Genomic DNA, 26,030 nt, shown 5'->3' on the forward strand with positions numbered 1-26,030 from the left:
TAGTGTCTATTTCCCTATCAAGTAAATGATTTACATAATTTATCTGGTAATTGCAAGTTCTTCTATATAAATGGCGAAAGCTGAATATTGACGAATAAAATAGTGGAAGATAAATAAAAATATAATATAATATAATGAAAAAGGATACTTCCAAATAAACATCATAAAATTAAAGTGATAACTTTCGCAAATTGTAATGTAAATGCCGTTCGAAAGTGAAATGCAATAGTAAAAGACAGTACTGTAAATGTCAAAACATCAAAAGCGAAGCTCAGTATCTTCGAAAATAGTTAATAACAGTAGATGTCTTATAAAAATACCATGAACAAGGGTCATTAAATTTCCCTTTGATTATAATAGAGTCCCGAAAGAAGGAGCAGAGAGGGGACTAGATAATGCGCTACTAGAGCTAGTAGGATGACTATTTTTTTGATGCCTAAAAGTGAAGCCGATAAAAGCATTGCGTTTAGGCTTATTAAATGTGTTAACCATATTAGCAATTGCAGCTTGTTTCTCATGAACTTCCTTATATTTAGACATATCATTTTCATTAGTGAAATCATCAAAATATCCTGCGTCAATCTCAGAATTAAGGTCGGGTACAAACGGAGGACGATATGCTGTACGAACATTTTTCCAATCAATCTTTGAGAAGTAAGGATGTTGCATGACTTGCTTAAGAGAACAAAAGCGATCCTTGGGATCAGTAATGCAGTGACATACAAAATCCCATGCATCATCTCTCCAGTTGAATTCCAAATCGCGGGGATCATCATAGTGAGGGCGTTGAAAACACTTGCGCCAATTCTTCAAGTTAGACCAGGTTTCATTAACATTGGAGCCAGAAAATGGAGGAAAACCAGAAAGACATTCATACATGATGCAGCCAAGAGACCAATAGTCTACAGAGTGGTTGTAGTTTTCACCTCGTAAAACCTCTGGGGCCATATAATCAGGAGAGCCAACTACTGAATGAGCGTATACAGGATCCTGAGATAAAAGAGTTCGAAACACTTGTCGCCTTTCCCTCATGCTCCTTTCGGGAACAACGACATTGTTGACTTCTTGAAGACGAATCTTCATACTTTCAATCTTCTTTTTGCTGATTATTCCAGAACTTAAACCAAAGTCCGTCAATTTAATATGGCCGCTAGCTCCAACCAAAAAGTTTTCTGGCTTAAGGTCACGATGGATGTAACCAAGTTGATGCAAAGCATCAATAGCTAGGAACATTTCTGTAGCATAAAACTTGGCATGATGATCCCTTAAAACACCACTGTTGCTAAGCAAAGTACGGAAATCACCACCAGGAACAAATTCCATAGCGAGATAAATGTTTGAAGTATCCTGAAAAGCATAAAGTAGACGAACTAACCATTCCGAGTTGGCTGTCGTAAGGATATCACGCTCAGTAAGAACATGCCTGATCTCATCCATTTTATGCAAAACCGATTTATTCATGATTTTCAAAGCAACAATCTCTTTGGTGTCACGCTTCCTAGCCAACCAAACAGAGCCATATCCACCTTGTCCGACTTGAGTGATGGTCTGGAAATCTCCGTGACTAATGCGTGTCCTCCTTTTCCTTAGATATACTCGTTCACGTCCATTGTATCGCTTCACTAGCTCGTCTCTTCGTGAATCAGGCTCTTTAAGCAACTGCTCTTCAAAAAGACGGGCTCTTTGCTTGCGGGTATAAAGATAATGAAGCTGCTCAAAGTAATGGTCTAAAAAGAACATTTGACAAATGGTTGCCATTCTCTTTACCTTAGGTTGGACCACTTTCTCCATTTCTTCAACTGACAAGTTCATAGATCCATTTTCCCATCTTGGTGAACCCGTTGAACTTCTATCTGACCAATGATTATTATCCTTGTAGCTCAACTCGCCAGATCTATCAAGACCACGCGGAATAGGGCTTGCAATCGGTAACTTACTAATGTGTTTTGAATGCATATGATTGTCAGGATAATTTTCCTTCGAAGATGCCACTGGGGAAAGCTTCATACTATTAAATTGATCCTCCAAATTCCTTTCTTTATCATTATTCGACAAGTTGCCGGGTTCAAAAAGACCATGTCGCTTCATATATGCATCAAATTTCTTATCTGCTTCAGAACTTAGCTGAAGTCCTAAATCACCTTCAACTGGTGACATATCATTAACACGATTCATTATTAGTTTTCTTTAAATATGTATCGTAAACATCCAACGTTTTGGTCCCCAAAAAATGCAAAACTCCTGTCAATAATAACCTTACGTGTTTTGTTTACGGCAGAGTACATTTCCATCGGAGTTAGGTATCAGCCATTTACCCTTAGCAACCAAAGTTTGATTACAGCAGTCGCTGGAAATTTCAAAACTTAAAAAACCAACCACCAAATTTACTACTTAGAACAAGATTGTTAAAAAGTCTGTTTTTATTATTTATCATACAAATGTAAACTAGATATAGTAAATTTATCTCGTTATTTTTAAAATGTACTGTGAATGCAAAATACATTTTAAATTTGATGCAATCTTTTGATTTCAGAAGAAAAATGTAAACGTTCATGTATTTTATTTAGTATGCAGAGATGTTTCTATAACATCATAATCATTATTCGATAATTCATCATTCTTTAGTATGAAAAGTTATGTTCTTAAGCATAGCGTAGAAATAGAATGGGTACACAGATTATCTTGATTAGATAATTCAGCTTATTAACTTGCCATTTTTTAAGGCCGTAACGGCTGTTCAGAAGAAGAAATGGAACCACGATGAGGCATGTATTCGCCTCTGTTAAGTATTTCATCAGAGAACACAGGAGAGCCCTCCAAGAAACTTGGAGTATATGACGGGGTAAAGCTTCTTGGCATACTTGATGTGAGTGTAAGCGAATTTGTGTCCAAACGTAAAGGTTCTTTCTTGGGTGTCGCCAAACTTGACGAAGATGCGTTGAAAGGGACCTGTAAAGTAGAAGATGCCCAATCTGGAGATTGTTCGGCATTCTCAATCTCCTCTTCTTCATCCAATTCATGAAGGCGTTTAGTGCGGTAACTTTCGCGAATGATATCCACATCATATGGCCAAAATAACTTTTGCGTTGTCATAAACAAAAACTTCGGGAAAAGACAACTTACAATCGTTCCACATAAAACAGCCCAAAAATTTGGAGTTCTGAATATACGCGAAGCAGATTTATAAAATTCATATGTATAAAGGCTTTGAGAGTAGACGCCAGTCCAAAACCAAAATGTCAAACAACTGAGCGCCCATAAACCAATTGAAAACACATCCCAATTTGATTGATTCAGAATAACATACGTGTCGACAACCATAATAGTTGGCGCAGCAACGTAAACACCTAAATCTTGTACAGCCATAGTATCACGACCATTCTGAGCAGCTGTGGTCACATTGTTAATCACAAGAAAAGAGAAAAAGAAACAGATTACAGACTGATAAAACCCATCAAGCATATATCCAATAAAGATTTTCCTGGCTGAATTTAATTGCAAAATACCACGCTTGTAAAGCTGAGGGATCCGAAGCGACAAATCAGCATTAACATCTTGATCATAGACACCCATGACAATGACAGGTAACGATGAAAAAATCAAGTTAAACAGCATAACATAAGTATAATCGAAAAGGTAATTTGCGTCGAAATTGTTGTAAATCTGATACCAGAATAAAGTAAATGTCCATACAACACTCTTGTAGAAAAAGTTGTTTACCATTTCAGCAACACGATTATAATCCCAACGGCCATGAACAAGAACCAGCTTGCTCAAAAATCGGAATTGACCGATTGCATAATCCGCAGACATAGCTGCAGCACGGCCTTCTTCACCAACAATACCAACACCAATATCAGCTTTTTGAATCATTGCAACATCATTCGCACCATCTCCAATGGCTAACGTCATTACTTCAAGGCTTTCGCGTACCAATTGAACAACATCTGCTTTTTGAGCCGGACTAACACGGCAACACAAGACAGCCTTGCATCTTTTACAAAGTAGCAGAAACTTGGTTCTCATTGGACCATCTAAAACTCGTTTAAGTACTGATCCATCAATAACTAACGCATGAGAGCCAGAGGGAGTGTCATGATCCTTCTTAGCAGCTTCAAGTTCTTCAACTGATCCAGACAAACCAAAATAACGATATAAGTAGTCAGCTAAAATAACTTCCAACTCTGGTGTTGACACTTCTTGGTCCACATCAAACTTAATCATGTCCATGCCAGCGTCCAATAAATTGCAAGAAAAACCAATATTAATAGCAGTCTCCATTTTGTCTCCGGTCAGAACCCACAATTTGATACCGGCTTGAGCCAATAATGCAATTGAATCAGGTACTCCTTCTTGTAATCGATCCTCAATAGCTGTTCCACCGAGCAAAGTAAGATGAGATTCAATCAAATCGGCAACTTCCTCTATTTGCTCCTCACGGTTTTCAATTGCAGATGCGGCGATGTCATACTTTTCTTTCCATTCGTAATATTCCTCTTCAGTAAGCTCTCTTTTTGCGATACAAAGTGTTCGTAAACCTTCCAATGCAAAAATTCTGAGATGCTCAGAAGTGGTTTTACGTAATTCAACTTGTTCATTTGGTTCCAAACGTTCGAAAATAATGCTATCAGCACCTTTGCAAATAAGCACATAACGGTTATCGGGTCCTTTAACGATCACACTCATTCTCTTCCTCGCTGAGCTGAATTCAATAGTATCCATCAATTTGAATCTTTGGGTTTCTCCAAGAGCACGAGTAACCATAATGTCTCTCCGCTGGTCCAAAAAAACAAAGCCAACGTCGCGGGCGGTACCCACGAGTGCAGCTTCATCTGGCGATTGTGCTTTATAGACAATCCGGTCACCAACTCTGTCTGCAACTACGCTATGACAAAGGGCCAATGCCAAGAAAAACTCATAGCATGCAAGTGACTGTTCTTCACCAGCTTTGCCAGCAAGGTCATGAACAAACTGCGACGAGATGAACGTGAGGTTATCATCCACAAGGTATTTGTTGTCGTGCATATTTCGCATTTGAGAAATCATTTGCATTCGGTCACGTTCAATGAAACTTTGCTTTTGAAGAGTCAATTCTTCAGTATCCTTTCCCTCGCGTTTTGCCATTCCCGCCATTGCTTCGGTAAATGCCTCACCATACGCAACTCCGTTGATCGTACATTTTTTAAATTCCATAACATTTTGAGTAAGAGTACCTGTTTTATCAGAAAAGATATATTCCACTTGTCCAAGATCGTCAGAAATATTCCAAGATTTTGGAGTACAAGCATACTTTAGCTTCTTATAATACATGTCTTTGTCGAAATATATAAAAATTGCCTGGATGGTCTTAACGATTTCAATTGAAATATAAAGCGAAATGGGCACCAAGTTTTGAAAAAGAATAACACCAGTGAAAAACGTGACGACACCATCTTTGGCAGGAGAACCACCAATGGAACCAAACTCAAAGTAATACGAGGAGCGAGAATGACCACGCCAGGCGATTCCTTCGACAACTGCGCAAACAAAACACATGGAGAAAAGGATAATGAAATTAAGATAAACATTCCAATTAAGATTTCTAGTAATGCGACTACGCTTTAATGGCGGAGCACCAGAGTTCAGCATAATCTTGGTATCATCGCCAGTAAATACGACAACTCCAATCACCCATTTTGTATTCCTAAGGACACAACCACGCAATAGCATTGAGTCCAGACTGATGGGCTCTGAAACAGTTTGGGAGGTATCAGAGCCACCTGCTTCAGAATGGACAAAGGACTTACATGCTCCATTATACTCATAAAGGTTAGCGTGTGGTGGTTCACTCTCTATCCAAAAACGACATCTCTCGCATGAGGCCTCGTCAACTACATTCTTTCCGCACGTTAGAGCGTGACGCATTTTTAAGTTGGTTTCACCATCAAGATTCTTGGTTTCAATGTAACAAATACCTTCAGGGTCGGATGAATTAATGATGACTATATCTGCGGGAATTTCATCATTATCCATAACTTTTACAAAATCACCTACACGGACATCCTTCCAGTATGTTTTTTTGAAATGGCACTCGCCAGTAGCTTCGGCTTCATAATCAATAATATCCATGGGACGCGATTGGAGAATAGTTGCAGTCCCATCTAAAGCACTTAAGGGGACTTTGCCCTTTGAATCTTCAAACGATCGTTTTGCCTCAAAAGACTCTCTGAAAATAGAATCATAACTAGGTCTTGATTCAGAACCTGCCATATCTTCCAAAGGTACAGCGTCATTCAAACGCTTTGCTCTCTTCTTTTCCTCCTGCTTTGCTAGAAATACGCGAAAAAGAGCGGAGATCCGTTTTTTGAATCGTCTAAAGTAGCTGATGTATTCAGTACGAATGTTTGGGTTTTGATAATGGCTTAAACGAAGGGTAGGGGTGTTATTTAAATGAATATCAAGCATGGTTCGGCGAAAATCTTCAATAGCGTCTTTAACAGCGGTAATACCGACAACAACAATTAAAGGAACAGCAGCCAATCCAGGATTTACTTGTTCACCGAATATGGAAATAGACTACATAAAACGTTAGTAAAGAAAAAAATGAACCAAGATAATTGGTGATTTCAATCGTGATGAGAATAAGAAAGCATACCTGTAAAATAACTAAAAACAAGAAAAAAAGATTTGCAACATTCTGAAATTGTAAAAAAATATTTTTTGGAATAAAGTCAATGGGGGTGTACTTAGCAGTACGAATTTTGTTACGAGGAAACCAACGCTTGGCTTCACCAGTATCGTCAAGCTCCGAATCTGGTAATGGTAATCCAAAGTAAAGAGTCCTTGGAAGCTTTTGAAGGCCTCTTAAAGATTGTGGATCTGAGCCATCATATTCTTCTAACTCTACTCTAGCGGCATCAGCAAGAGGAATATTCAGACGATCAGCTAAACGGTAGACTTTGAGCCGTAAAGCCTTAAAATTGGGAAGCCAGCGCCTTTGCTTTGATTTTTCCTCAACACTTTCCATCCGACCTCAAGGAGAGTGGTCTGTAGTCAATGAGGAGAAAACTAAATTAAAGCCAAGAGTCAAATGCAGAGGGACGGCCCTAAACAAATGAAGATATAATTTATATAGGCTTTCTAAATGTAAGATATGTGGGGATTATGTGTTGGAAAAGGTACGGATAAGAGGATGTTACAAATACCGAGAACACAAAAATCTATCAACGATGCCCCAACCGAATAGTAAAACGATGTGCTTGTAAATAACGTGAAATGAAAAATAAAATAAAATAAAAAGATGATATAAAATGAAAATAAAAGGCGTGTACCAATATTTGATGGGATAATATGGAGACGCAACGAAAATGTAAAATAAAAAGAACGCCCTTTTTCTGAGACTAAGATAACAAAGGAAGCTTTATGTGCAGCCTCCTAGTACTAAGAAAAGAGTAAGCGTCGAAAAGAGGATTTTTCGAAAAAATTTACTTGGCGTATAATAAAAACGCTCTCAACCTATTTTTTACAGCAGAATCAAAGAATTGAAACGAATTTTGTAAAAACTGTGTTGGGTTGTGGTCAGACTTTCGCAACCCTTCAAAGTAACACCTATGCTTCGTTAAGTAACATAGAGTTGCAAAACAACTTGCTCATTCCTATCCCGTTATTCCAAAATATCAACGTCATGGTTGCATTGTTTTCTTTTGAAGTAGCAAAATCCGTTTACTTACTAACTGCTAAATACTTACGCGTTCCCATTGAACCAAGAGTTTTAGGACAAGAAAAGGTTTGCACTATTGGCGCACTCTTTACAGCCGAAAACATTACATTCGGCTTGAATTTTTCGATTTTATTTTGTATAATGCAGATGAATGTAGATGGTTTAAACGCCATAAGAAACTGTATATACGTTCTCGTTAACTGACCGATAGCGGTAATGTAGTGGCGCAGACGTGGCTGCCGTTGCAAATCGGTAAAAGAACAGTAGTATTCATTTGCTAAATAGCAAGCAAATTGTTGCTTAGAGCATAGTAATAGATTATTACGGTTGTTATTAGTGAACTTGCTTCACTTAAGATTAGCGCATGGCTAGTTAAATGATAGTGGGTGCGAGTTTTACGTGACTGAATGCTCTCCTATGATTTTAATGAAATCGAATTTGTTGCTATCCATCATTGTTACATTTTACTAGATCTTTTAAATTCACGGAAACATAAAATCACGTGTAGATAATTGCTGGTGGATGCGAATGTGCGGTTAAGATGAAACTGTAAACAATCCGCGAATCTAGGTTTGATCTTTTAAGATGAATTTCGAAATCAAGTCTTTAATGTACAGAGTATTTGACAATTTCAACATTATAAAATGTTACCAGCATAAACAAAACATTACCGAAACGCAAAGAGACCAACGTATAATTAGTTCCAAAAAGTAAACAAAGAGAATGTGTAGGCCGAATGAAATTGGTGCTCAGTGCATCAACAAATGGTCGCCCTAATACATCCGTATGTTGAGACAAACCCAATTTGGAGAAACAACAATGGACCTTTATCCGTTAAAACATGGTAACAAATAAAAATTAAATGGCGACTAATGTAGCGTTCACGTGACTCTCAATGAAAAGCGCGAAAATTATTCAGTCAAACCGTGACTATTCAAGCCACTCTTTTCCCAGTTGTCGCGGTGACTTGTCCATCTAGTACTGGCTGTGCAGTTCCTTCTCGGGAAAAGAGAGTTGCTAACATATGGGTTCAATAAATCAATGAAATTTATTAGAAAACTGTCATTTCACACTGGCAATAAAAAAATTGTGACGATAAGCAATTTTCCTAGTACTAGAGAATAATTTTCGCGACTAACGCGTAAACAATTCCAAAGGCATAACGACAATGTTTGCATACAATCACAAAACATTGCATGTATGTCTGCGTCTCATTTCGTTGAGGAATTGCTCCAACACATGGACATTTGTACCATATGCGAACTCAAATAGGGGGTTAAATATCAATCAGCAATTAAAGCTTTTGTATTTAAAAATTTGGTTCAAAGATTTTATTAGAAAATACAATGACTAATCTAGTTTGCAGCAATCGCCGTTCCAAAATTGCTTTGAGTTCTTTTATAATTCCCACCTCTGTTGACATGTAGTTAACAAACATACTCTAAACTTATAGCTTGGTTAAAGTTGCTGGATTCCAACGATACATCGTAAATGTTGAATTTAGCAACGTGCAATCCTACTTTAGGTATTATAATTATATTTCACTATATTTTGTTACACATTCGAAAGTCCCGTTAAATAGGTTACCGAATTCAATGATACCTTATACAGTTTTTGCACATTTTGACATTGTCCCGTATACTACTTATAGTATTTTAACGAAATATCGTTGTGCACAAGATAAGGAACGTGAGATAGTTGGGCTTATCAACGCAAGTCAAAGCAAACTTCGCTACAAATTTTGCGGGCTGCGCAATTAGCGCTCTTCTTACTGGTGGAAGAGTGAAAAAAAAACCGGCGCCTTTTTTTAATTGAGCGAATTCTTGACAAACGCATCCCGTTCTCTAGCAACCTAAAAATTTCTTCTTGAAGGTTTTCAATTCTCTCTTTCTAATTCCTTTTAATCTTATGTTTTAGAAAGCCTTTAGTTGTATATTTTACTTTTTTTTTTCTTTCAAAACACTGAATTTTCAGCATTCTCAAGTTTGTTGAGAATATTATACTTTGGTTTCTCGGTATCCGCGTTGCGCCAAAGGCTATTTCTTCGTCCAACCAAGTTGCTTCCTTTTTGATTTATTTCATCGAGTCTTTACACATTTATATTTGGCGGGTTTCTCACTCCTTCTGCTCACGCACCCTTGTTTTTTGGTAACATCGTTTGCTTTCAAAAGTTTTTGTTTTTAAAAGTTCTGTACATTTGCATCTCCCTTTTCCCTCGTTAAAAAAAGAGATTTATTAGTTTGAGCATTGTTTTGTACATTCTCTAATTAATTGTAATATGCCATCCTGTACTTCATTCCCCATTGGAACTCGCAAGTCAAAACTTGCTGTAATTCAATCAGAAATTATTCGTGAAGAGCTCGAAAAACACTACCCCCATCTTGAGTTTCCAATCATTAGCAGAGATACTATTGGCGATGAAATTCTCTCAAAGGCTTTGTTTGAATTTAAGCGTCAACTAGCAAAATCTTTGTGGACGCGAGAACTTGAAGCTTTGCTCGTCACTAACCAATGTCGTATTCTCGTACATTCTTTGAAAGATTTGCCCTCTGAAATGCCAGATGGTATGGTGATAGCCTGTATACCCAAACGTAGCTGTCCTTTGGATGCCATCGTCTTCAAGGCTGGCTCCCACTATAAAACTGTAGCCGATCTCCCTCCTGGTAGTGTTGTTGGAACCAGCAGCATTAGACGTCGTGCTCTTCTCGCTAGAAATTTCCCTCATCTTCGTTTCGTTGACATTCGTGGAAACGTTGGAACCAGACTTGCTAAACTTGATGCTCCCGACTCTCAATTCGATTGTTTAGTCCTTGCTGCCGCTGGTCTATTTCGTTTGGGTTTAAAAGACCGTATTGCTCAAATGCTTACTGCTCCTTTTGTGTATTATGCCGTTGGACAGGGTGCTTTGGCTGTTGAAGTTCGTGCTGATGATAAAGAGATGATTGAGATGTTGAAGCCGTTGCAGCATCAAGAAACTTTATATGCTTGTTTGGCTGAACGTGCTTTGATGAAGCGCTTACAAGGTGGTTGTGCTATCCCAATCGGCGTACAAACTGACGTTCTCGCTATTTCCAATTCATCATATCGCATCTCATTACTTGGTACGGTCCTTTCTGCTGATGGTCTTAGAGCCGCTTTTGGCAATGCTGAAGCTGTCGTTTCGTCAGAAGAGGAAGCCGAGGAACTGGGAATTACGGTTGCGCTCGCACTTCTCAAAAATGGCGCTGGTCCCATTTTAGAAGAGCATCAACGGAGCAGTGATAGTGAAGAATCTTTAAAAAATTATTAGCTTTATTCCTTTTTTATTTTTTTAAAAAAAAAAAAAAAAAAAAAAAAAATTGCTCACTTGAACTTTTCCTTACTGATTAATCAGGCTGGCTTGATTGATCAAAATATCCCTCCTTATCTTTAGTTCAAAAAAGGCTGAATCACATACCCCTTTTTCTCCGTACATTTTTGCCTCCGTCCACTGAACAAAACTACCGGTTTTAAAAATTGTGTGAAATTTATCCGATTTAAAGATTTAATTATTTATGAAAATTTATTGATATGGACCCTTCTTGAATTTTTTGCCCTTAACTTTTTGCCGTTTCTAATTACTTACTGGAATTTAGGGTTTTATCCTAATTCACAACCAAAATAGCAATTTTTACGACACTGCTTTATATTCATTTATCTTTCGTCTCAAGAAATTGAGATGCTAAATCTATATAATTTGATGTGTTTCGATAGTTACTATAACGTTTGTATACTATTTTATTAGTAAACATAATTTTTATAATATGTACATAATACGTGTCTGAATAATAATCCGTACTATTTTAACGTTTTGCCAAAATTTTTTAGTCAGCCGGTTACTTAAAGCTCCAAACGCGACATTCTCCGTCATCACCACCTGATAATAGTCTATCATCTCTCAGATACTCGAGTGAGTTGATTTCATAAACTCCATGGGCATGGTCTTGTTCATAAGCAACATGCCAGAGTGCTTCATCATGTTTTTCACGCTGATACACAACGATCTTTCCATCTCCCCCAGCAGAACAAAGAGTAGCATCATTCATCCAACTAATAGTATAGACTGCACCTTTGTGAATATGCGGTAATGATGTTTGTTGTTTCCATTCTTCTTGTAGTGCTGGACGTAAAATATTTGTTGAATCAATCGTAGCAACATCTTCGTTACTAGAAATTTTTATCCATAAGAATACATTACCATCATTATCGGCAGAAGCTAAAGTATTTCCATTAGGGCTAAATGCCAATGCCCAAACCGTGTTGGTATGTCCCTGCAATTGGCACGTTAAAGCCCAATCATCCCCATCATCTCTCCAAAAGCATATAGAGTTATCGTAGCTTCCACTTACTAATAGGTCTTCTGTAGGATGCCATGTGACTACTTTGACATCTTGAGTGTGTTCTTGCAAAACTGCCAAGCAATCAAACTCGTCATCTTCAGTAGCTTCCCATATCCAAACTGATTTATCACGAGAACAGGTCGCAAGGTAGTTTCCATTGCATGACCATGCAATGCATTTAACTTCATTTTCATGACCTTCTAAAGCTGCGGTACACTCCCAGTCATCATCAATTTTCTCATTAATGCTAACAACAGAGTCAAAGGAAGCGACTGCTAAAACCGGGCGCTCAATCGGACGCCAGGCAACCCTACGAATGCTACGCGTGTGAAACCCATCAATTACATGAACAAGATTATAAGTGTTTGAATTGTAAATCCTCACACTCTTATCCTGAGAGCTTGTGGCGAAAAGAGGAAGCATAGGGTGAGCCGCAACAGACCATAACCTTCCAGTGTGACCAGATATAGTTGTTATCGTGTCTAATTTACGAGGACCATAAAGTTGGTTTAAAAATTCATTTGTAATGAAAGAAAACTTTTTAGACATCTCCGTCTTTGAATATAAATGAACGATATTAGAGTCAGGGGTGAGATTTTCTATCATTTCACCAAACTTTGGATCTATGGGGACAGAACCCAAAAAAGGAAGTTTATACTTTTCAGAAAGTGTCAATCCTCCCCCACTTGAGAAAATATTTGTACAATCGGCGCAATGAGGGCAAATATAACCGCTCATATTTTCGACGATACCAAGGATTTTAATGCTAGCTTTTTTACAAAAGTCAATTTCCTTCTGAACATCCAACGTAGCAATTCCCTGAGGAGTAGTTACAATGACGGCGCCATCGATCGGTACATCACGAACCGTTGAAGTCTCAGAAAGAAGTGATTCAACTATCGTAAGATGCTCATCACCTGTCCCAGGAGGGGTGTCAATGATTAAGAAGTCTAATTCACCCCAGCTGACATCGCTAATAAATTGCCTAATCATAGCAGCTTTTTTGGGTCCCCGCCATACTACGCTATCATTTTTAGAAGTGAGTAAAAAACCGAGGGACATTAAGCCAATTTCTTTAGTTTCATCTGTATATACGGGTACCCATCCTGCGCTGGATTGATGAATACGATTCCGCTCAGCATCCTTGCCAAACATTCTAGGTATGGATGGTCCGGTCAAATCAATATCAAGAATGCCTGTTTTTAAAGGACGGGAGTAAACTTTGGAGTCATGAAGAGATAATGCAAGTTGAGTTGTCACTGAAGACTTGCCAACTCCTCCTTTTCCCGATAACACCAAAATTACATGTTGAACTTTATCTATTATAAAGTTAATTAAATGAAAAAAAAACTTCTCAATATCATTTACCCATAACAAGCAATTGTAGTTTAAAATGGAAAAAGGTAAAAACTCTGTGTTTACTTAGTAATACAAAATTACTGCAGTTAAGGCGGTTAAACGTTAGAACGATTGAGCACCTTAGTTTTCGTTAAAATTATAGAGTAAAATACATTCAATAGAGAAAGTAAGTTGGTTACATTATCAGATTTTTTTAGCAAAACTCTGAATTTCATTTTAAAAAATGATGTGTCCTGCCAAGTGTCAAGCTTAACAATAAATGGCATAATGATTCTTACTAATGGTTTATCGCATTTCCCTAATACCTGGAAACTACGTTCATAAGGATTGAGTAGGAAAGACATAAATGCATTTCCAGGACAGCTAAATTGTTTTAGGAATAATGTGAAATGAATAGACTATGCTCTTAGTATCTGTTACTACTGATAATGAAGAGCTTATTACCACAAAACGAAATATAAAAGAGCTACGATTAAAAATAAAAAAACTTAAAATAGTCAAAGTTCAATAATCTTCCATTGAATCCCATACACACAAAGTCTATGAACAACCATCAAATTTAAAGAGCTGTTTTGGCAATAGCAGCAGGGTTAACTCTCTTGCCATCACGGTTATAGCGGACACGAGGGGGAGGAGTACGAATGCGGCGTCCTTCACGGGAACGGACACGAACAACGCGAGCGTGAATAGCACATGAGACACAGTATTGAAGCTTGACATATATCTTGGGAATAGCATATTCACTATAAACAGAGGCTTCAGACAAATCACGAATTGCAGCAGTTTCAACCATATTACGGATGTTCCAGCGCTTGATGGCCTTGTCCTTGGGGACGGCACGGCTGCAGTTAATACATCTCACAAATTTGGTATGACCACGGCCATGCTTGTTACGACCACAATTTCTTCTTTTTTGAGTCATACTGTTTTTTGTAGATAATAAGCATGTACAATTTGTTAGTTTCGACTGAGAGTTTGGGCCGTGACTGTTTTGAAAATAACGATGGAAGCTAGTACAGCGGAATATTGTTTAGTGTAATGCACAGCATTCTCAAAAACATTCGCTTTAAGTCGTTAAACGATTCTATGGTTGGTGAAAAGAGAGAGCGATTTAAAAACAGTAATAAACCCGAAAATTGTTTTGCGGTTCAAAGAGCAAAGGTGTGAATCCTGCATGCTTTGAAAAAATTTGGATTTACTTGCTTTAAGAGGAAATATGACTGAATTGATGGAGTTTTAAATTACCAATAAATTTCGAAATTTGGTAGTGATGAAAGATTATCTTGGAATGAAATCAGCATACCCCAGCAGTGTAGCTTTAGAATATAGTGGGAGACATTAGAACAGGTGCATGAGTGCCAAATTGGCGTTGTTGGAAAGTAGAAACCTATAAAGCGTTTTCTAACGACATTTTTTATAGCCTAAACATTCCGTCGTTGCGTTCTATAAATAATCTGAACGATGAAGTCTATTCAAGTAAGCGAAAAATGGCTACGCTGAACGAGTTGTTGTAGTTAAGTGAGTTAACCGAAAACTTTGCACGTTGAATACTCGTTTACTTAATTTTTCTTAAAACATGTTGATCGAATAGAGCCTAATTCGCAACTATTATGCTTTGAGCGAGTTAAATAAAATTATGTATCGTGGCACCGGAATGATCGGGCCGAAAGATAGAGATCAAAATATGTCTTGTACAAAAATAATCTAGCGTAAGTACTGAAACAAAATAATGCTGGTTAACCAAGCAACCCATTTCATATGTCACGGTTATGTAGTGCTACTACCATCAAGCGAAAAAAGAATTGATTGCTGTTTCAGAATATTGAATTATATACTCCATTTATGAAAGGAGCAGTTCTATACTAAGTTTTACTCACTATTTTATATACAGCGGATTACTTTCACCCGACGGACTCTACGTTCGAAAGCTTTACTTTGCAAAAAAATATGTAGCATTTAAAAGGCGATACAAAAAGTAAACTGAGGATTTCATCAAAACGTTATATAATTCCATTACTCATCGCATTCAACGATGCAAGCGAATTCACTTAATTTGGCTAAACAAACTTGGCGAATTAGCCCTCGTTTAGAAGGCAATCTGATTAGCATTAGAAAATTTTAGCCTAATCCTAATAAGAGAATTTCGGATAGCGAATTACGGAAGAGTAGTTGGTAATGGATAAAATCAAACATAGCACCAAAAAACAATTTCCAGTATGTAGTTGCGTTAAAAAAACAGAGAAGGATAGTAGTTATAAGTAGATTAGTAATGCACTTTTCTACGACTGTGCAAGAATGAGGATTCCATGTAGTGGGACCATGAGTCGGACAGAGCATGTAAACAAACCGAATATAGATCAAAAAAAAATAAGGATTAGAAAACTAAGAAAAGGGAAATTAATGAAATGCGTTTCAGAAAGCAACATCACTTCTTTCAACCTTGAGGGAGGAAAGAAAAAGCCAGCCATCAAATGCGTAAAATGTAAGAATGCACTTCACAAGCAAACATCAATGACAAGAAGCGATTTCAACGAAAGTGTACCCGTTTATTCGCTTAGTAAACTGGAGAGCTAGTGCTCTTCACCGAGAACAAAACCCTTCTTACAGATTCCTTGAGTTGGCACCAAATCTTAGGCCATAAAGCTAAGGTCATATGGAAGATGAAGATGGATACTAAGAAGCGAAGTTGGTCTTGGGTCATAAGCATCTTGTCAAAAATGTTCGCAATTCGTCCGTTTACACTAATAAAAAAAAATATTCGAGGAATATAACCGAGACTTTATGTGCGATGCTGGGGTATATATAACCCAATAATGTCAAGTACAATATCGACTTGCTGACAATGTGATAAAAATGTTCCAAAAAATAACACGTAAAGAGACAAAGGGTAAGTTATCAATCGTTTCCGTCACCCCTTAAAATTTATGTAATCTAAGATGTAATAAGAATAGGCGAACATGTAACGGAACATTAGTTTGTGTGCACAACTTGTACTGGAGGGTTTTAAAGAGGAAGGCCAGATCAAAAGATCAAGGTTAACAATAGTAGTTTGTTCGTTACACGAAGAGCTGGACGGCTAGCAAAACAGCCGTGAGGCGGGGAAACATTCTTCTTGTGCATTTTGCGGTATTGTATAGCGATGTTGTATGAAAGTGCGAAAAAAGAAATTTGTACAAGGAACAAGGTACAACTCAAAAATGGAGAGCGCAGTTAAGTTAGGCTGTCACCATGAATTAAAAATAATGACACATTCAAGTTTATCTGAAAAGCTATAAAGCAATTTTCTCCTTATCAATTACTCAAGTTTCAAGCGAACTAAACAATTTTCTCAAAATTTTTTAATTTTTTTTTTTATTTCTTTTAAATTTTTTTCTCTTTTTTTTTTAATTCCCTTTTTTTCGTTTTTCATCTTGTACCTTCCGTCCATTTGCTCCCTTCTCCTCCTCCTTTTACTTTCCCCTTGTGCTGTTCTCATACACTAGGCATATTTTAAAAATATTTACACCCCTGACTTACTTGGTCAGTAAGAGTTACAATGGTAGTACTAAGAGGGAAAGAAAGTAAAGTCCCGATTCGATAAAAAACCTGATTTTTCATGAGACAACATCCCCAGTTTCAGCGTTTAGTAGATAGCGAATGGGATGGTTGAAAGTTGAGGGTAATTGTTTGCTAAACATGATCGCTAAAAGGAGCACGGTATGCGTGTTTCCACAATTCATGAAGTTCCCCTGACTGTAGCGGTTTCCCTTGTTTTTACCAATATCTATTTCTGGTAACTATGATTTCGCAAAAATGATTTCACAAGATGTATCGTATGCATGCAAAATATAGCGCCAACGTAAAGCCACGCACTAGAACAGTTGTGTAGTTCAACAAAAAACACTATAGGAATGGATAGTTAGTAGTTTAACACATGCTGTAGGGTAGTTGATACTCTGCCCATTGATGCATAGTAATAAGCAGCAGCATTGTAAGGTTGTAACAAAACACTGCAAAGACCGAATCGATTTCTTATGCTTCATGGATTAAAGGTACAGTGATGTATTAGATTTGTTTGTAAAATGTTTGGCGATTGTTTGATTTGTTTGTTTTCTAATTTAATTTGGTTTTAACATTTCCATTTGTTCTTTTTTTTTTCTTTTTGTTAATGGTTTTTCTTTCTTTATGTTTATGTTTCTTTTCTTTTCATTGCTATCGTTCTTTTCGGCGTTTCCCAACCAGAATGGTTCAAAATGCATACATAATTAGGTCACGATACTCGGCAGCTTCTTTTAAAAAAATCCTGCTCTTCGCCATTGGTGTCAATATGCCATTTCTACTTGATACTATTTTAGAGCTACCGGTGTTGTTTTATACCAGATCCCGACCTACACATAACCTGATTTTGCTTTCGGCTTCTCCCTGTGTCATAGCAGCCCCTTTGTAGACCCAACGCTCTTGACAATTTTGTATTGTACATCAAGTTTGACTCCATTGCAATACGTGAATGATAACAAATACTTCCGATAATGGTCACTTGCACTGACTAATAAACCAATGCCTTACCCTACATAGCAAGAAGGAACAAGTGGGCATCGCACTTTAGCAAATTCTTCGTATTCGCTACAGTAGCGTAAAGCTAAGAAAACGACGAAAAAAAATACAAATTACGGTAAGAAAGACGAAAAATTAAAGAAATAAAAAAAATAAAGGAAGAAATACGAAAAAGAAGAACGTAAAGAATAAAAGCTCCTTTGACCGTTCCTTGTATGCATTTTTTACAAATTGTTTGATGTATTTTTAAACAAAAAGAAACGAAAAAATGCCTGATAAAATGATATAAAATAAAATAAAATAGACGAAAAAAAAAATTTAAAGCAGCAATACCCTGTTCGCTCGTATCTTCTCTTTCGCTAAATCGTATTGAATTTGTATTACAAGTTACACGCAACTACTCGTTTTTTTATTACGACAACGATTTTCGGTAAATAACTTAAATGAGTGATAACATGTCTTTTGGGGTACAAGTAGTAAATTCTACATTAGGGGTTTTTTTTTATCCTTCATTTTTCAACGACTATAAAAAGGAAATAAAGCGGGATTTAAATCTCTTTTTTTTCTCTAATTTTTTACTCATGAATTTTCCTTCTTTCCCTTCTTCCATGCTCTCTTCTTGTAAATAGAAACCACTCCATCCCCCGTCCAAAGAATCAACCAAGCCGCTGTATCGCGATTTCGAAAGTAATATAGGGTCCAGAATTTAAAAAAGAACACCGCTTACACTGTCAACCTTAATAGATTAGTACTCGAACTTTTACCGATCGTCCCCCTTGTTTCAAACAAAAAATTATCAAATACTCGGTAACAGTGTTCGTTAATGTCTTTAAATTTGCAAGGTTTCGTTAAAGCGCTGGTTCATTTTGCAATGCAAGTTCATTATACAAAATACATTGTAAATATTGTAATGTAGCTTAAAAAGTTTTTAGAACAATCAATTTTTTTATTCTGCTAATACCGCATAACGGAATTTCTTGTATTACAGAATAGATTGAGCTTGCACGTTAGCTGGCACTTTTCGAATAAACAAATTTCCTATTTTATTATACGAGTGTAACGTAAAGTTGGATGTATGGTGATATAAGCTGTTTTGTGGTTAACACCCTTACTCTCACTATATGCATACACCACAGTCCCTCATTTTCAAAAGTAAATCGTACTTAGCGTAGCTGACAATTTGATAGGAAGTGCTGATTAGGTAGTATAATTCCCAATTGCAAGCAACCAAAATTGGTAGTCAAATATGAATGTGTTGCAAACATTGAGATTACAAGTGTATGTTATTTTTTAGCTAACTTTATTTTTTTACACTACTTCACTACCAGGGTGTTGCTTCCTAGCGTTAACTGTAGCTGTACATTTCTCACAAGCAAAATGTAAACAATCTTAAACATCTTATTTACCCGCTGCAAATACACTCCATCAGGTTGTATGTAAAATGAAAACTCGAATTATAACCTTGGTACCAACTTATATACGACTGTAAAAATAAAAGCTTGTTGTACATCTGCTTTTTATTTTCGTACTCAAAAGATATTCGTTCATTCTTGATATCTAAGTACATTCAATTCAAACTATTCTCACATGGTCTCTTAAAAACATTACCAATGCCTCAATTGTCGTTCCACATAAAATCCGACTTTATGTACATAGCGAGTGAACTAAACATAAAAAGTATTCAAAAAGAAATGTTAGGGTATGATATTTCAAATAATAGTATGTCTTTATACTAAAGAATGTTACAATAGGTTTAAAAAGATACCAGGTTCTTGGTAAAAAGATGAACGTAAACGGTTTCATGCCTTGGGACAAAATTCAACGACCGCATACTTGCCAGTTCGTTCCCAATGAGGTAAGTCTTTTGCAATCTTTTCATAAAGTCCATCAGGAAGTCCAACAACAACATCACTATTTCCTGTTAGAAATTATTCAAATCAATATACAATCAATTTTACATACGCTTTGCATGTGCGAAGTGCGCAAGCATTTATGGCATTTGCAATGGGTCCGAGGGTTTTTCCAAATGGTGTAGTCCTTGGCCAAAGGCAATCCCCGGTCAATTTCCTGTAGTTTAGGTCACCTATTCGCTCATTAGTAAAAAGCACAGATATAGTAAAATGTTCTTACCCTTGAAAAAAATCATGTCAGACTTTTCCAGTTCGGTAAGCAGACCAGCTGCAAAATCTGGCATACGACCAAAATAGTGAGCAGTTGTCCAAAAAGGATCAGTACGAAGACGTAGTTGTCCCTTCGCAGAAAAAGAGCGAAGATCTGTAGCAAACTTTGTTACCGATTCAGTAGGAAAGATTGTGTCAAGGTTTGTGAGTAAGTACTCGATGTCGTAGGGAAGCACATCGGAAACAAACCACGGAAAGTCTTTTGGATGCAGTACGATTTCCTTGGCAATTCCTGCTTTCAACAAGTAGGCGGCAAAAATAAGATCTACGTAAAGTTCGAACCCCGCGTTGTCCAAAACAAAATCAATACGCCCATTGTGCACGTCTTTTAGTTTTGACCATACGGTTGGAAAGTCATTAACCAGTATATTCTTCTGAGATTCCTCAACAACCTTTTGGCCTTGAAGATTCTGCAACTCTTCATAACTAAGATTGGTCAAAAGGCTGAGATCGGTGGCATTACCCCAAAGAGAAATTTGTGCCATTTCAACAAAGACCATATACGCAATGTGCGAATCCCCTTTCTTAGCAATGGAATTAAGTTCTTCTTCTAAAAGACAGTATCTGCCTGCTAATTCCTCTACAGCAGCCCTACTTGATTTGAGAGTCGAATCTTTCTGTTGAAAAAACGGATCGTAAGCTTTCCATTCAGAATAACGAGCAAATATTAAACTGATACGACGGTAATAATAACATTCTGAGTATAACCAAGGAGCGTTTCCCCAGCTCGCATTGTCAAGCTGTTTTAACTCTTCATTGTACTCAACAATGTCTTGACCTTCACCTTCAAGGGGGACTAAAGGACGATCATTTTTGATATCTGACTTGAACGCTTCCAAGTCGTTAAGAAGAGGCTTCCCTTGTGCAACCACCTCAGAATCCTTAGAAGTCGAAGCCAATTTGGATAGGCGTTCAGATACATCTTTTTCAATGCCAGTTAAAATAATACCCCATCGACGAGTAAAGCATTCGTGACCAAATGATTCAGGATCACTAGTCATAGAATACGCTAGGTTAACAAAGCATTAATATGAGGAATCTCAAAACAATAATAATTTAGCAAGAAATCTTTATTCCCTAATAAAGATAAACTAATTAATTTTTACATACGGAACGGTGGATTTAGAAACTTCATTTGGACGATTCAAAAGAGATACAAACAATCACCGTGGTGTTAAGTGAACTACTTAATATATTGAAGGATGCAAGCGCCAATGCTGAGATCGCTTGCCGATGGTGACATAATATTATAAAATATAAGTAAGAATAAGATCTCGGAGAAAACTATTACTACTACTTCTAATTTAAATCTGACATTAGTTTTACGGTAAGATTGGGATTTGTTCGAGTCAATATATATATAGTATACAAATTCTACGACGGATGAACATAGATGAAATCTTCAAACGAATATATATTTATTATTGAATGTACTAAGAATTATTAAATGCATTGACTAGTACAACTTTTAAGCCGACTTCCCTCTGAAATTTTGTCAACCATGATTACGACGCTACCATCGATTTCATCAAACGTTTGTAGAGTAGTTTAATTTGGGCTTATTCTGTACTTAGCTTTAGCAGACGATCACTCGATGTCTACATAAAAAACGAATTGAAGTAGGTTTCTCCCTTTTTGATATATGACTGACTATACTGAAACTGCTCAGTACTGTCTTGGGGGGTTACTCAGAACTTTTACTACATAGTAGTATCGAGTTATATCACGGATTGCGTAGCAGGTACCTGCGTTGTCGTCGGAAGCTGCGTTATAAAAAAATGTATTTTACTTCAAAGATTAAACATGTATGTTATCTCACAGCTAAGTACATAAATATTTTATTTATTGATTGATTGTTGATCCTAAATTTAGCGTACTAACAGAATGGCGGCATCGAGTTAAATGTTTGAAGATAATAGTAATGTAAAATCAACAAAATAGTATAATTGAAAAGTTCCTTCTGTTACACCGATTCCATTCAGTTCAGTGCTAAAAAAATAAAAAACCAAACAATGCTAATCTGAGAAAATTCTTTTATAAACTAATGCAAATGATAAGCTATGGATTTAAAAGTTAACGATAAATAATCAATTGTAAAAGTCTGAAGAAAATTCAAAAAAATTACAAGTGATGAGTGTGATGTCAATATCAATAAATCGTAAAAACACGTAAACGCATAAAGTAAAAACTGTAAAATAATAAATAAAATTATTAAAAATGATTTTATAATTGATTTGCGCACTTGCAATATGTCGAAGGTATCTAAAATTCTTTTAGTCTATCATCACATACGATACTATTTTTTAAAATACATTTTGAAGATTTTTAGAGCAAAAATACTATTAAACATCGACCATTTGCACATTCGAAATAGTTAGTGTTTATGACGTTTAAAAAAATTACTACTAGCAAAACAAAAGTATTCTATTAAAATGCTGGTACTAAGAAAATGATAAGACAAAACATATAGAAAGTAAATTTTTTATATAAACACTTGATCGTTTCATTAATAGGCTCAGTTTTGAGGTGTAAAGATTTTTACCTCTTAATACTCCAAGCACTGACATTCCAAGGTCAGTAGTAACAAAACAGTAACCCAGGTTACTGTTGTTTACAGTACTGACCACCCAAACTACGTAGTTTTTCCAACTTCCTGTTGCAACTACTAATACATCGTGGAAGACAAACACTCTCAATTTTTTTTACGAGCATTTTGTTTTCAAAAAAAAAATATAGAGATTATGAATCACCAAAAAAGACGCGCATAAACGTCAGTACCTTCAGAAGTTAATCTTTTTTCTAAGGATTAATTAACCGCGTCCTTCTATCGCTCTTACCAACTTGCCTTGTCTATTCTATTTCACGCTGCTATCATAATTAAAGCCTCCTTCAATCGAAGAATAAATAAAAGGTTTAATTTAGGAATGAAGAAAGAACATGCATCAGCATTTCGACAACTTTGGAGAGCAGGTATGGCCGCGGCTATTTCAACTAGATTTCCTGGCCATCGATTTGTAATCCGGGATTTGCTTCGTAACGGATTTCGCCAAAACAATTGCTCCTTTTATTCAAAGGAAAAAGTTGAAAATACAGTTATATTTTTGGAAATGGCCGCGAGCAGGAAATCTGTAGAACACTTAATACTAAAAAATCGGTTGCATATTCAAATGTTTCGTCGTAAAGCTGGTCAACGCCTTGCACATTATTCGACGGCTAAGGAAAGGCCATACTTCTTATCAGCGTATGACACCTATGAATGGTGTCTTCAAAGGGTTGGAACAATATATAATTTATATTTATAAAACATTTCTATTAGAAAATAATGTTCCATTGGCTTTATTAGAATCCGAATTCTTGTCAGGTATAAGAAAATAAAACTACAGAGCACAGAAATCGTGAAACAAGCCATTCAACTAATGTATAATAGAAGAACAGAAAATAAACACTGGATTACACAAAATTACTTATGGCAGACCAAGAAAAGTGTCTCATAAGATTTATGGTTCCATACGCACAAACGGCGACTGATAAAAAATAGTTTTCACAGGTTCAGCGTCACGATAAAGGGCGTATCTTTCTATGTACTGGATAACGGAATTGGGTAATAAATATCGAATTGACATGCCACGACGAATAAACAACCGAACCTTGGTAGATGAGATATCGTTATAAATAAGTTGCTTTATGACGAGGATATTTCCACGATATGCAAACATAATATCGTGAGCTAATAAGAAAGCCCAGACGTCACTTCCTGTACGTTCTACGATGCAGCAACCAAATTTACCCAAAATATGATGAAGATCTTTGTCGGACCACACTCCAGGTTCACCCATGCTCGCAATCAAATCACCTCCTGCCAATAACATAATTTTACAAGGTCGTTTAGTACCATCCGATAATGTTATACCACCTCGTTTCTGATTTATTTCTTCATCAAAATGATCCAGTACTCGTGCTGTACAAGTATAACTAGGTTGTAGACTTTCCCATGCATCCACCATAAGCCAACTAGACGTACGTTCGCATGCCAATTCGCACATACGTACACGATGATAAGCTGGTGCAAGGCCTTCTTTTTTGTAGTGGTCATTAACCGGAGAAAAGTAACCAGCAACTAATTCCATATTAGTCTGCTCCTGAATAGTATCTGTAGCCATTTCAAACATTCGCAAGTGTAGATAGGTAATAGGAGAGAAAGAACCGCAAGCGACTAATACCAAAGGGATTTTTCCTTCATCAACTAAATGATTCCGAAAGCGATGTTTTGGAAATATATACTCATTTAGTTGTCGGGCTTGTCTAGTGATTCCACGCGGTACTTCTTCAAGATCCATCACCTCTCCTAAACTAGCAACGTCAGCTTCACGCTTCTCTAAACTCACGCTGGGGCCTCCAGAGGTAGAGTTCTTTTGCCATGCACGATTGACGCTGGGCCTACGAATACGCTCTTCGTGCTCTTTGGCAGCATGTTCATTCAACCAGTCTTCATCTGGACTAAATTCGTCTGAATATTGAATAACGTTACTGGACGAAGAATTACGAGACAACAGGGGATTCTTCGGAAATGAATTTGCAAAATTATCCCCATTCATGGTGTGCATATTAAAAAGGAATTATGACGAGGAATGGTAGACAATCACAATCGGGTCAATAAAGAAACAGAATCGGTAATAATAATACAAAAATCGATCAAAACCGCGTATAATAAGAAAACCCTCTTTTTCCAAATAATGACAGACAACAAGCGAACAAATAGGATCAAAAATTTAAAGGCTGCGGGAGAAAGAGGATACTAAATTCTAAAGAAAAATGAATAGCAAAGTAGGATATGGGAAACGAAGGAAAAAAATTAAAATTACCCTTTAGGTATGGAAAAACGATAATGTATAACCAGCGTCTAAATTTGGTTGGAATTACTTGTGATTTCTTAGTGCAACTCTCGAATAACAGTTGTAGAAAAAGAATGAAGGATAACCTATAAAAAGAATTGAAATAAAAAAGAAAAGAAAAGAGGAAATTTGACGACGAATCGCAAAAGAAACGTTTCCCGATCTAAGCACTTTTATGTCCTCAAAGTTGGCTCAAAACTGATATTCAGTGCCTCTTGTCACTAATATCAATAATAAATATTAAAGGTAAACCTTTTTGAAAGGAAAACGGTTCTTTTTAACAACCTACAGCTTAAACTGATATTTTTTGCGTTTTTGGTGGTATAATGGTTATGCGTACAATGGTGACTTAATGTGCAGATAAACAGCGCTCGAAAAGAATGTAAATAAAAAGTGATGATACTACAACTGAATTGTTAAGAAAAACAACTTATCCCTCGTCCGTTTATGAGTAAAATTGTGAGACGGCTGTCATGCTCATTAGATAGACATATAATGATTTAAGCTTATCTAAATCCCGGATTTTCGAGTATATGCCATTACGAATATACATAAATTCGCAAACAAGGATAAAACTCTAGGAATAATCATAAAAGCCTTATTCGTATATCAAGACAATGTTAACAATTATATGTATAGGGATAACTAATATATGTACGGAAAAAACCGTTTGCATGAAGTGATGTAGATGTACTTGGAATTGTATCTATTATCAACTGGTTGATAATCAAATTTTGCAGGTATCCCAATACTAAGTTGGTATCAATTACAAGTTCTTCTAACTTTTATTAGTGGTTTCATTCGTTACATGGTCCTAAAACAGTAAGAAGTTGGCGATTGGGATAATAACAAATCCATTATATAGTATACAATAAGCCTTACAATCTTTTGATTTGTGGAGAGTTTTTACGTATGTAAAAAAACAAAACTGGCTTACCGTCTACGGGTACGCTTTGAATGCTTTGTAATGTGTTTGTAAATATGCATTTTTTGTAAACAATAATTTACG

The 26,030-nt window shown here is 36.5% G+C and overlaps 10 protein-coding genes and 15 long non-coding RNA genes across 25 annotated transcripts; 12 read left to right on the forward strand and 13 right to left on the reverse strand.

Annotated features, from left to right (window-relative positions):
* Positions 1-16: 16 nt before the first annotated feature.
* Positions 17-2,276, reverse strand: sid2 (serine/threonine protein kinase (NDR family) Sid2). The gene has a single exon (NM_001018249.3). It carries the CDS (start codon positions 2,173-2,175, stop codon positions 352-354), a length of 1,824 nt encoding a protein of 607 aa, NP_592848.1. The 5' UTR covers positions 2,176-2,276; the 3' UTR covers positions 17-351.
* Positions 1,361-1,996, forward strand: SPOM_SPNCRNA.2093. The gene has a single exon (NR_191460.1). It is a non-coding gene; the product is annotated as a non-coding RNA (long non-coding RNA).
* SPOM_SPNCRNA.2094 lies at positions 2,192-2,485 on the forward strand. The gene has a single exon (NR_191461.1). It is a non-coding gene; the product is annotated as a non-coding RNA (long non-coding RNA).
* dnf2 (phospholipid-transporting ATPase) lies at positions 2,403-7,559 on the reverse strand. Its single transcript, NM_001018250.3, has 2 exons — positions 6,635-7,559; positions 2,403-6,555 (listed from the first exon to the last, which is right to left on the reverse strand). Exons 1-2 carry the CDS (start codon positions 7,004-7,006, stop codon positions 2,719-2,721), a joined length of 4,209 nt encoding a protein of 1,402 aa, NP_592849.1. The 5' UTR covers positions 7,007-7,559; the 3' UTR covers positions 2,403-2,718.
* On the forward strand, positions 6,034-6,277 carry SPOM_SPNCRNA.2095. Its single transcript, NR_191462.1, has one exon. It is a non-coding gene; the product is annotated as a non-coding RNA (long non-coding RNA).
* SPOM_SPNCRNA.2096 lies at positions 6,820-7,395 on the forward strand. Its single transcript, NR_191463.1, has one exon. It is a non-coding gene; the product is annotated as a non-coding RNA (long non-coding RNA).
* A 33-nt stretch (positions 7,560-7,592) lies between the features above and the next one.
* Positions 7,593-9,178, reverse strand: SPOM_SPNCRNA.624. The gene has a single exon (NR_150987.1). It is a non-coding gene; the product is annotated as a non-coding RNA, possible alternative UTR (long non-coding RNA).
* Positions 8,868-9,459, forward strand: SPOM_SPAC24B11.14 (uncharacterized protein; the record flags this gene model as incomplete). The annotated part of the gene is made up of 3 exons (NM_001355969.1): positions 8,868-9,004; positions 9,066-9,122; positions 9,153-9,459. The coding sequence occupies 3 exons, from the start codon at positions 8,868-8,870 to the stop codon at positions 9,457-9,459; spliced, it is 501 nt and encodes a 166-aa protein (NP_001342929.1).
* Positions 9,460-9,488: 29 nt separating this feature from the next.
* On the reverse strand, positions 9,489-10,892 carry SPOM_SPNCRNA.2097. The gene has a single exon (NR_191464.1). It is a non-coding gene; the product is annotated as a non-coding RNA (long non-coding RNA).
* On the forward strand, positions 9,517-11,811 carry hem3 (hydroxymethylbilane synthase). The gene has a single exon (NM_001018252.3). The coding sequence runs from the start codon at positions 9,978-9,980 to the stop codon at positions 10,986-10,988; it is 1,011 nt and encodes a 336-aa protein (NP_001018179.1). The 5' UTR covers positions 9,517-9,977; the 3' UTR covers positions 10,989-11,811.
* On the reverse strand, positions 11,355-13,462 carry SPOM_SPAC806.02C (iron-sulfur assembly component). Its single transcript, NM_001018253.3, has 2 exons — positions 13,426-13,462; positions 11,355-13,376 (listed from the first exon to the last, which is right to left on the reverse strand). The coding sequence occupies exons 1-2, from the start codon at positions 13,427-13,429 to the stop codon at positions 11,554-11,556; spliced, it is 1,827 nt and encodes a 608-aa protein (NP_592852.1). The 5' UTR covers positions 13,430-13,462; the 3' UTR covers positions 11,355-11,553.
* A 140-nt stretch (positions 13,463-13,602) lies between these two features.
* SPOM_SPNCRNA.625 lies at positions 13,603-15,464 on the forward strand. Its single transcript, NR_150988.1, has one exon. It is a non-coding gene; the product is annotated as a non-coding RNA (long non-coding RNA).
* Positions 13,856-14,350, reverse strand: rps2601 (40S ribosomal protein eS26). Its single transcript, NM_001018254.3, has one exon. The coding sequence runs from the start codon at positions 14,336-14,338 to the stop codon at positions 13,976-13,978; it is 363 nt and encodes a 120-aa protein (NP_592853.1). The 5' UTR covers positions 14,339-14,350; the 3' UTR covers positions 13,856-13,975.
* prl3 lies at positions 15,397-16,171 on the reverse strand. The gene has a single exon (NR_149830.1). It is a non-coding gene; the product is annotated as a non-coding RNA, poly(A)-bearing (long non-coding RNA).
* Positions 15,535-15,753, reverse strand: SPOM_SPAC806.11 (uncharacterized protein; the record flags this gene model as incomplete). Its single annotated transcript, NM_001431055.1, has 1 exon — positions 15,535-15,753. One exon carries the CDS (start codon positions 15,751-15,753, stop codon positions 15,535-15,537), a length of 219 nt encoding a protein of 72 aa, NP_001417985.1.
* SPOM_SPNCRNA.626 lies at positions 16,143-17,750 on the reverse strand. The gene has a single exon (NR_150989.1). It is a non-coding gene; the product is annotated as a non-coding RNA, possible alternative UTR (long non-coding RNA).
* SPOM_SPNCRNA.627 lies at positions 16,226-17,204 on the forward strand. Its single transcript, NR_150990.1, has one exon. It is a non-coding gene; the product is annotated as a non-coding RNA (long non-coding RNA).
* On the forward strand, positions 17,321-18,940 carry SPOM_SPNCRNA.628. The gene has a single exon (NR_150991.1). It is a non-coding gene; the product is annotated as a non-coding RNA (long non-coding RNA).
* On the reverse strand, positions 18,390-18,858 carry SPOM_SPNCRNA.2098. The gene has a single exon (NR_191465.1). It is a non-coding gene; the product is annotated as a non-coding RNA (long non-coding RNA).
* Positions 18,941-19,250: 310 nt separating the features above from the next.
* SPOM_SPNCRNA.2099 lies at positions 19,251-20,052 on the forward strand. Its single transcript, NR_191466.1, has one exon. It is a non-coding gene; the product is annotated as a non-coding RNA (long non-coding RNA).
* Positions 19,331-21,294, reverse strand: duf8901 (cobalt/nickel-dependent phosphatase). Its single transcript, NM_001018255.3, has 4 exons — positions 21,240-21,294; positions 20,080-21,138; positions 19,912-20,032; positions 19,331-19,860 (listed from the first exon to the last, which is right to left on the reverse strand). The coding sequence occupies exons 1-4, from the start codon at positions 21,262-21,264 to the stop codon at positions 19,749-19,751; spliced, it is 1,317 nt and encodes a 438-aa protein (NP_592854.2). The 5' UTR covers positions 21,265-21,294; the 3' UTR covers positions 19,331-19,748.
* On the forward strand, positions 20,188-22,133 carry SPOM_SPNCRNA.2100. The gene has a single exon (NR_191467.1). It is a non-coding gene; the product is annotated as a non-coding RNA (long non-coding RNA).
* On the reverse strand, positions 21,559-22,101 carry SPOM_SPNCRNA.2101. Its single transcript, NR_191468.1, has one exon. It is a non-coding gene; the product is annotated as a non-coding RNA (long non-coding RNA).
* A 395-nt stretch (positions 22,134-22,528) lies between the features above and the next one.
* Positions 22,529-25,346, reverse strand: SPOM_SPAC806.06C (nicotinamide mononucleotide adenylyltransferase). The gene has a single exon (NM_001018257.3). It carries the CDS (start codon positions 24,731-24,733, stop codon positions 23,627-23,629), a length of 1,107 nt encoding a protein of 368 aa, NP_592856.2. The 5' UTR covers positions 24,734-25,346; the 3' UTR covers positions 22,529-23,626.
* lyr3 (LYR family protein) lies at positions 22,777-25,897 on the forward strand. The gene is made up of 2 exons (NM_001355971.2): positions 22,777-25,761; positions 25,814-25,897. Exon 1 carries the CDS (start codon positions 23,054-23,056, stop codon positions 23,429-23,431), a length of 378 nt encoding a protein of 125 aa, NP_001342908.1. The 5' UTR covers positions 22,777-23,053; the 3' UTR covers positions 23,432-25,761; positions 25,814-25,897.
* Positions 25,898-26,030: the final 133 nt, after the last annotated feature.

The sequence above is a fragment of the Schizosaccharomyces pombe genome (assembly GCF_000002945.2).
Source record: "Schizosaccharomyces pombe strain 972h- genome assembly, chromosome: I".
Taxonomy (NCBI): Eukaryota; Fungi; Ascomycota; class Schizosaccharomycetes; order Schizosaccharomycetales; family Schizosaccharomycetaceae; genus Schizosaccharomyces; species Schizosaccharomyces pombe.

Bases quoted from the DNA above. Each gene is read 5' to 3' on its own strand.
- sid2 (NM_001018249.3), bottom strand. From the start codon at position 2,175: ATGAATCGTGTTAATGATATGTCACCAGTTGAAGGTGATTTAGGACTT.
- dnf2 (NM_001018250.3), bottom strand. From the start codon at position 7,006: ATGGAAAGTGTTGAGGAAAAATCAAAGCAAAGGCGCTGGCTTCCCAAT. The intron at 6,556-6,634 runs GTATGCTTTCTT...CGTTTTATGTAG, and splicing joins TGTTTTTAGTTATTTTACAG to TCTATTTCCATATTCGGTGA.
- hem3 (NM_001018252.3), top strand. From the start codon at position 9,978: ATGCCATCCTGTACTTCATTCCCCATTGGAACTCGCAAGTCAAAACTT.
- rps2601 (NM_001018254.3), bottom strand. From the start codon at position 14,338: ATGACTCAAAAAAGAAGAAATTGTGGTCGTAACAAGCATGGCCGTGGT.
- duf8901 (NM_001018255.3), bottom strand. From the start codon at position 21,264: ATGAAGTTTCTAAATCCACCGTTCC. The intron at 21,139-21,239 runs GTATGTAAAAAT...TTGTTAACCTAG, and splicing joins GTTTCTAAATCCACCGTTCC to CGTATTCTATGACTAGTGAT. The intron at 20,033-20,079 runs GTAAGAACATTT...ATGAGCGAATAG, and splicing joins TGACATGATTTTTTTCAAGG to GTGACCTAAACTACAGGAAA.
- lyr3 (NM_001355971.2), top strand. From the start codon at position 23,054: ATGAAGAAAGAACATGCATCAGCATTTCGACAACTTTGGAGAGCAGGT.
- SPOM_SPAC806.06C (NM_001018257.3), bottom strand. From the start codon at position 24,733: ATGCACACCATGAATGGGGATAATTTTGCAAATTCATTTCCGAAGAAT.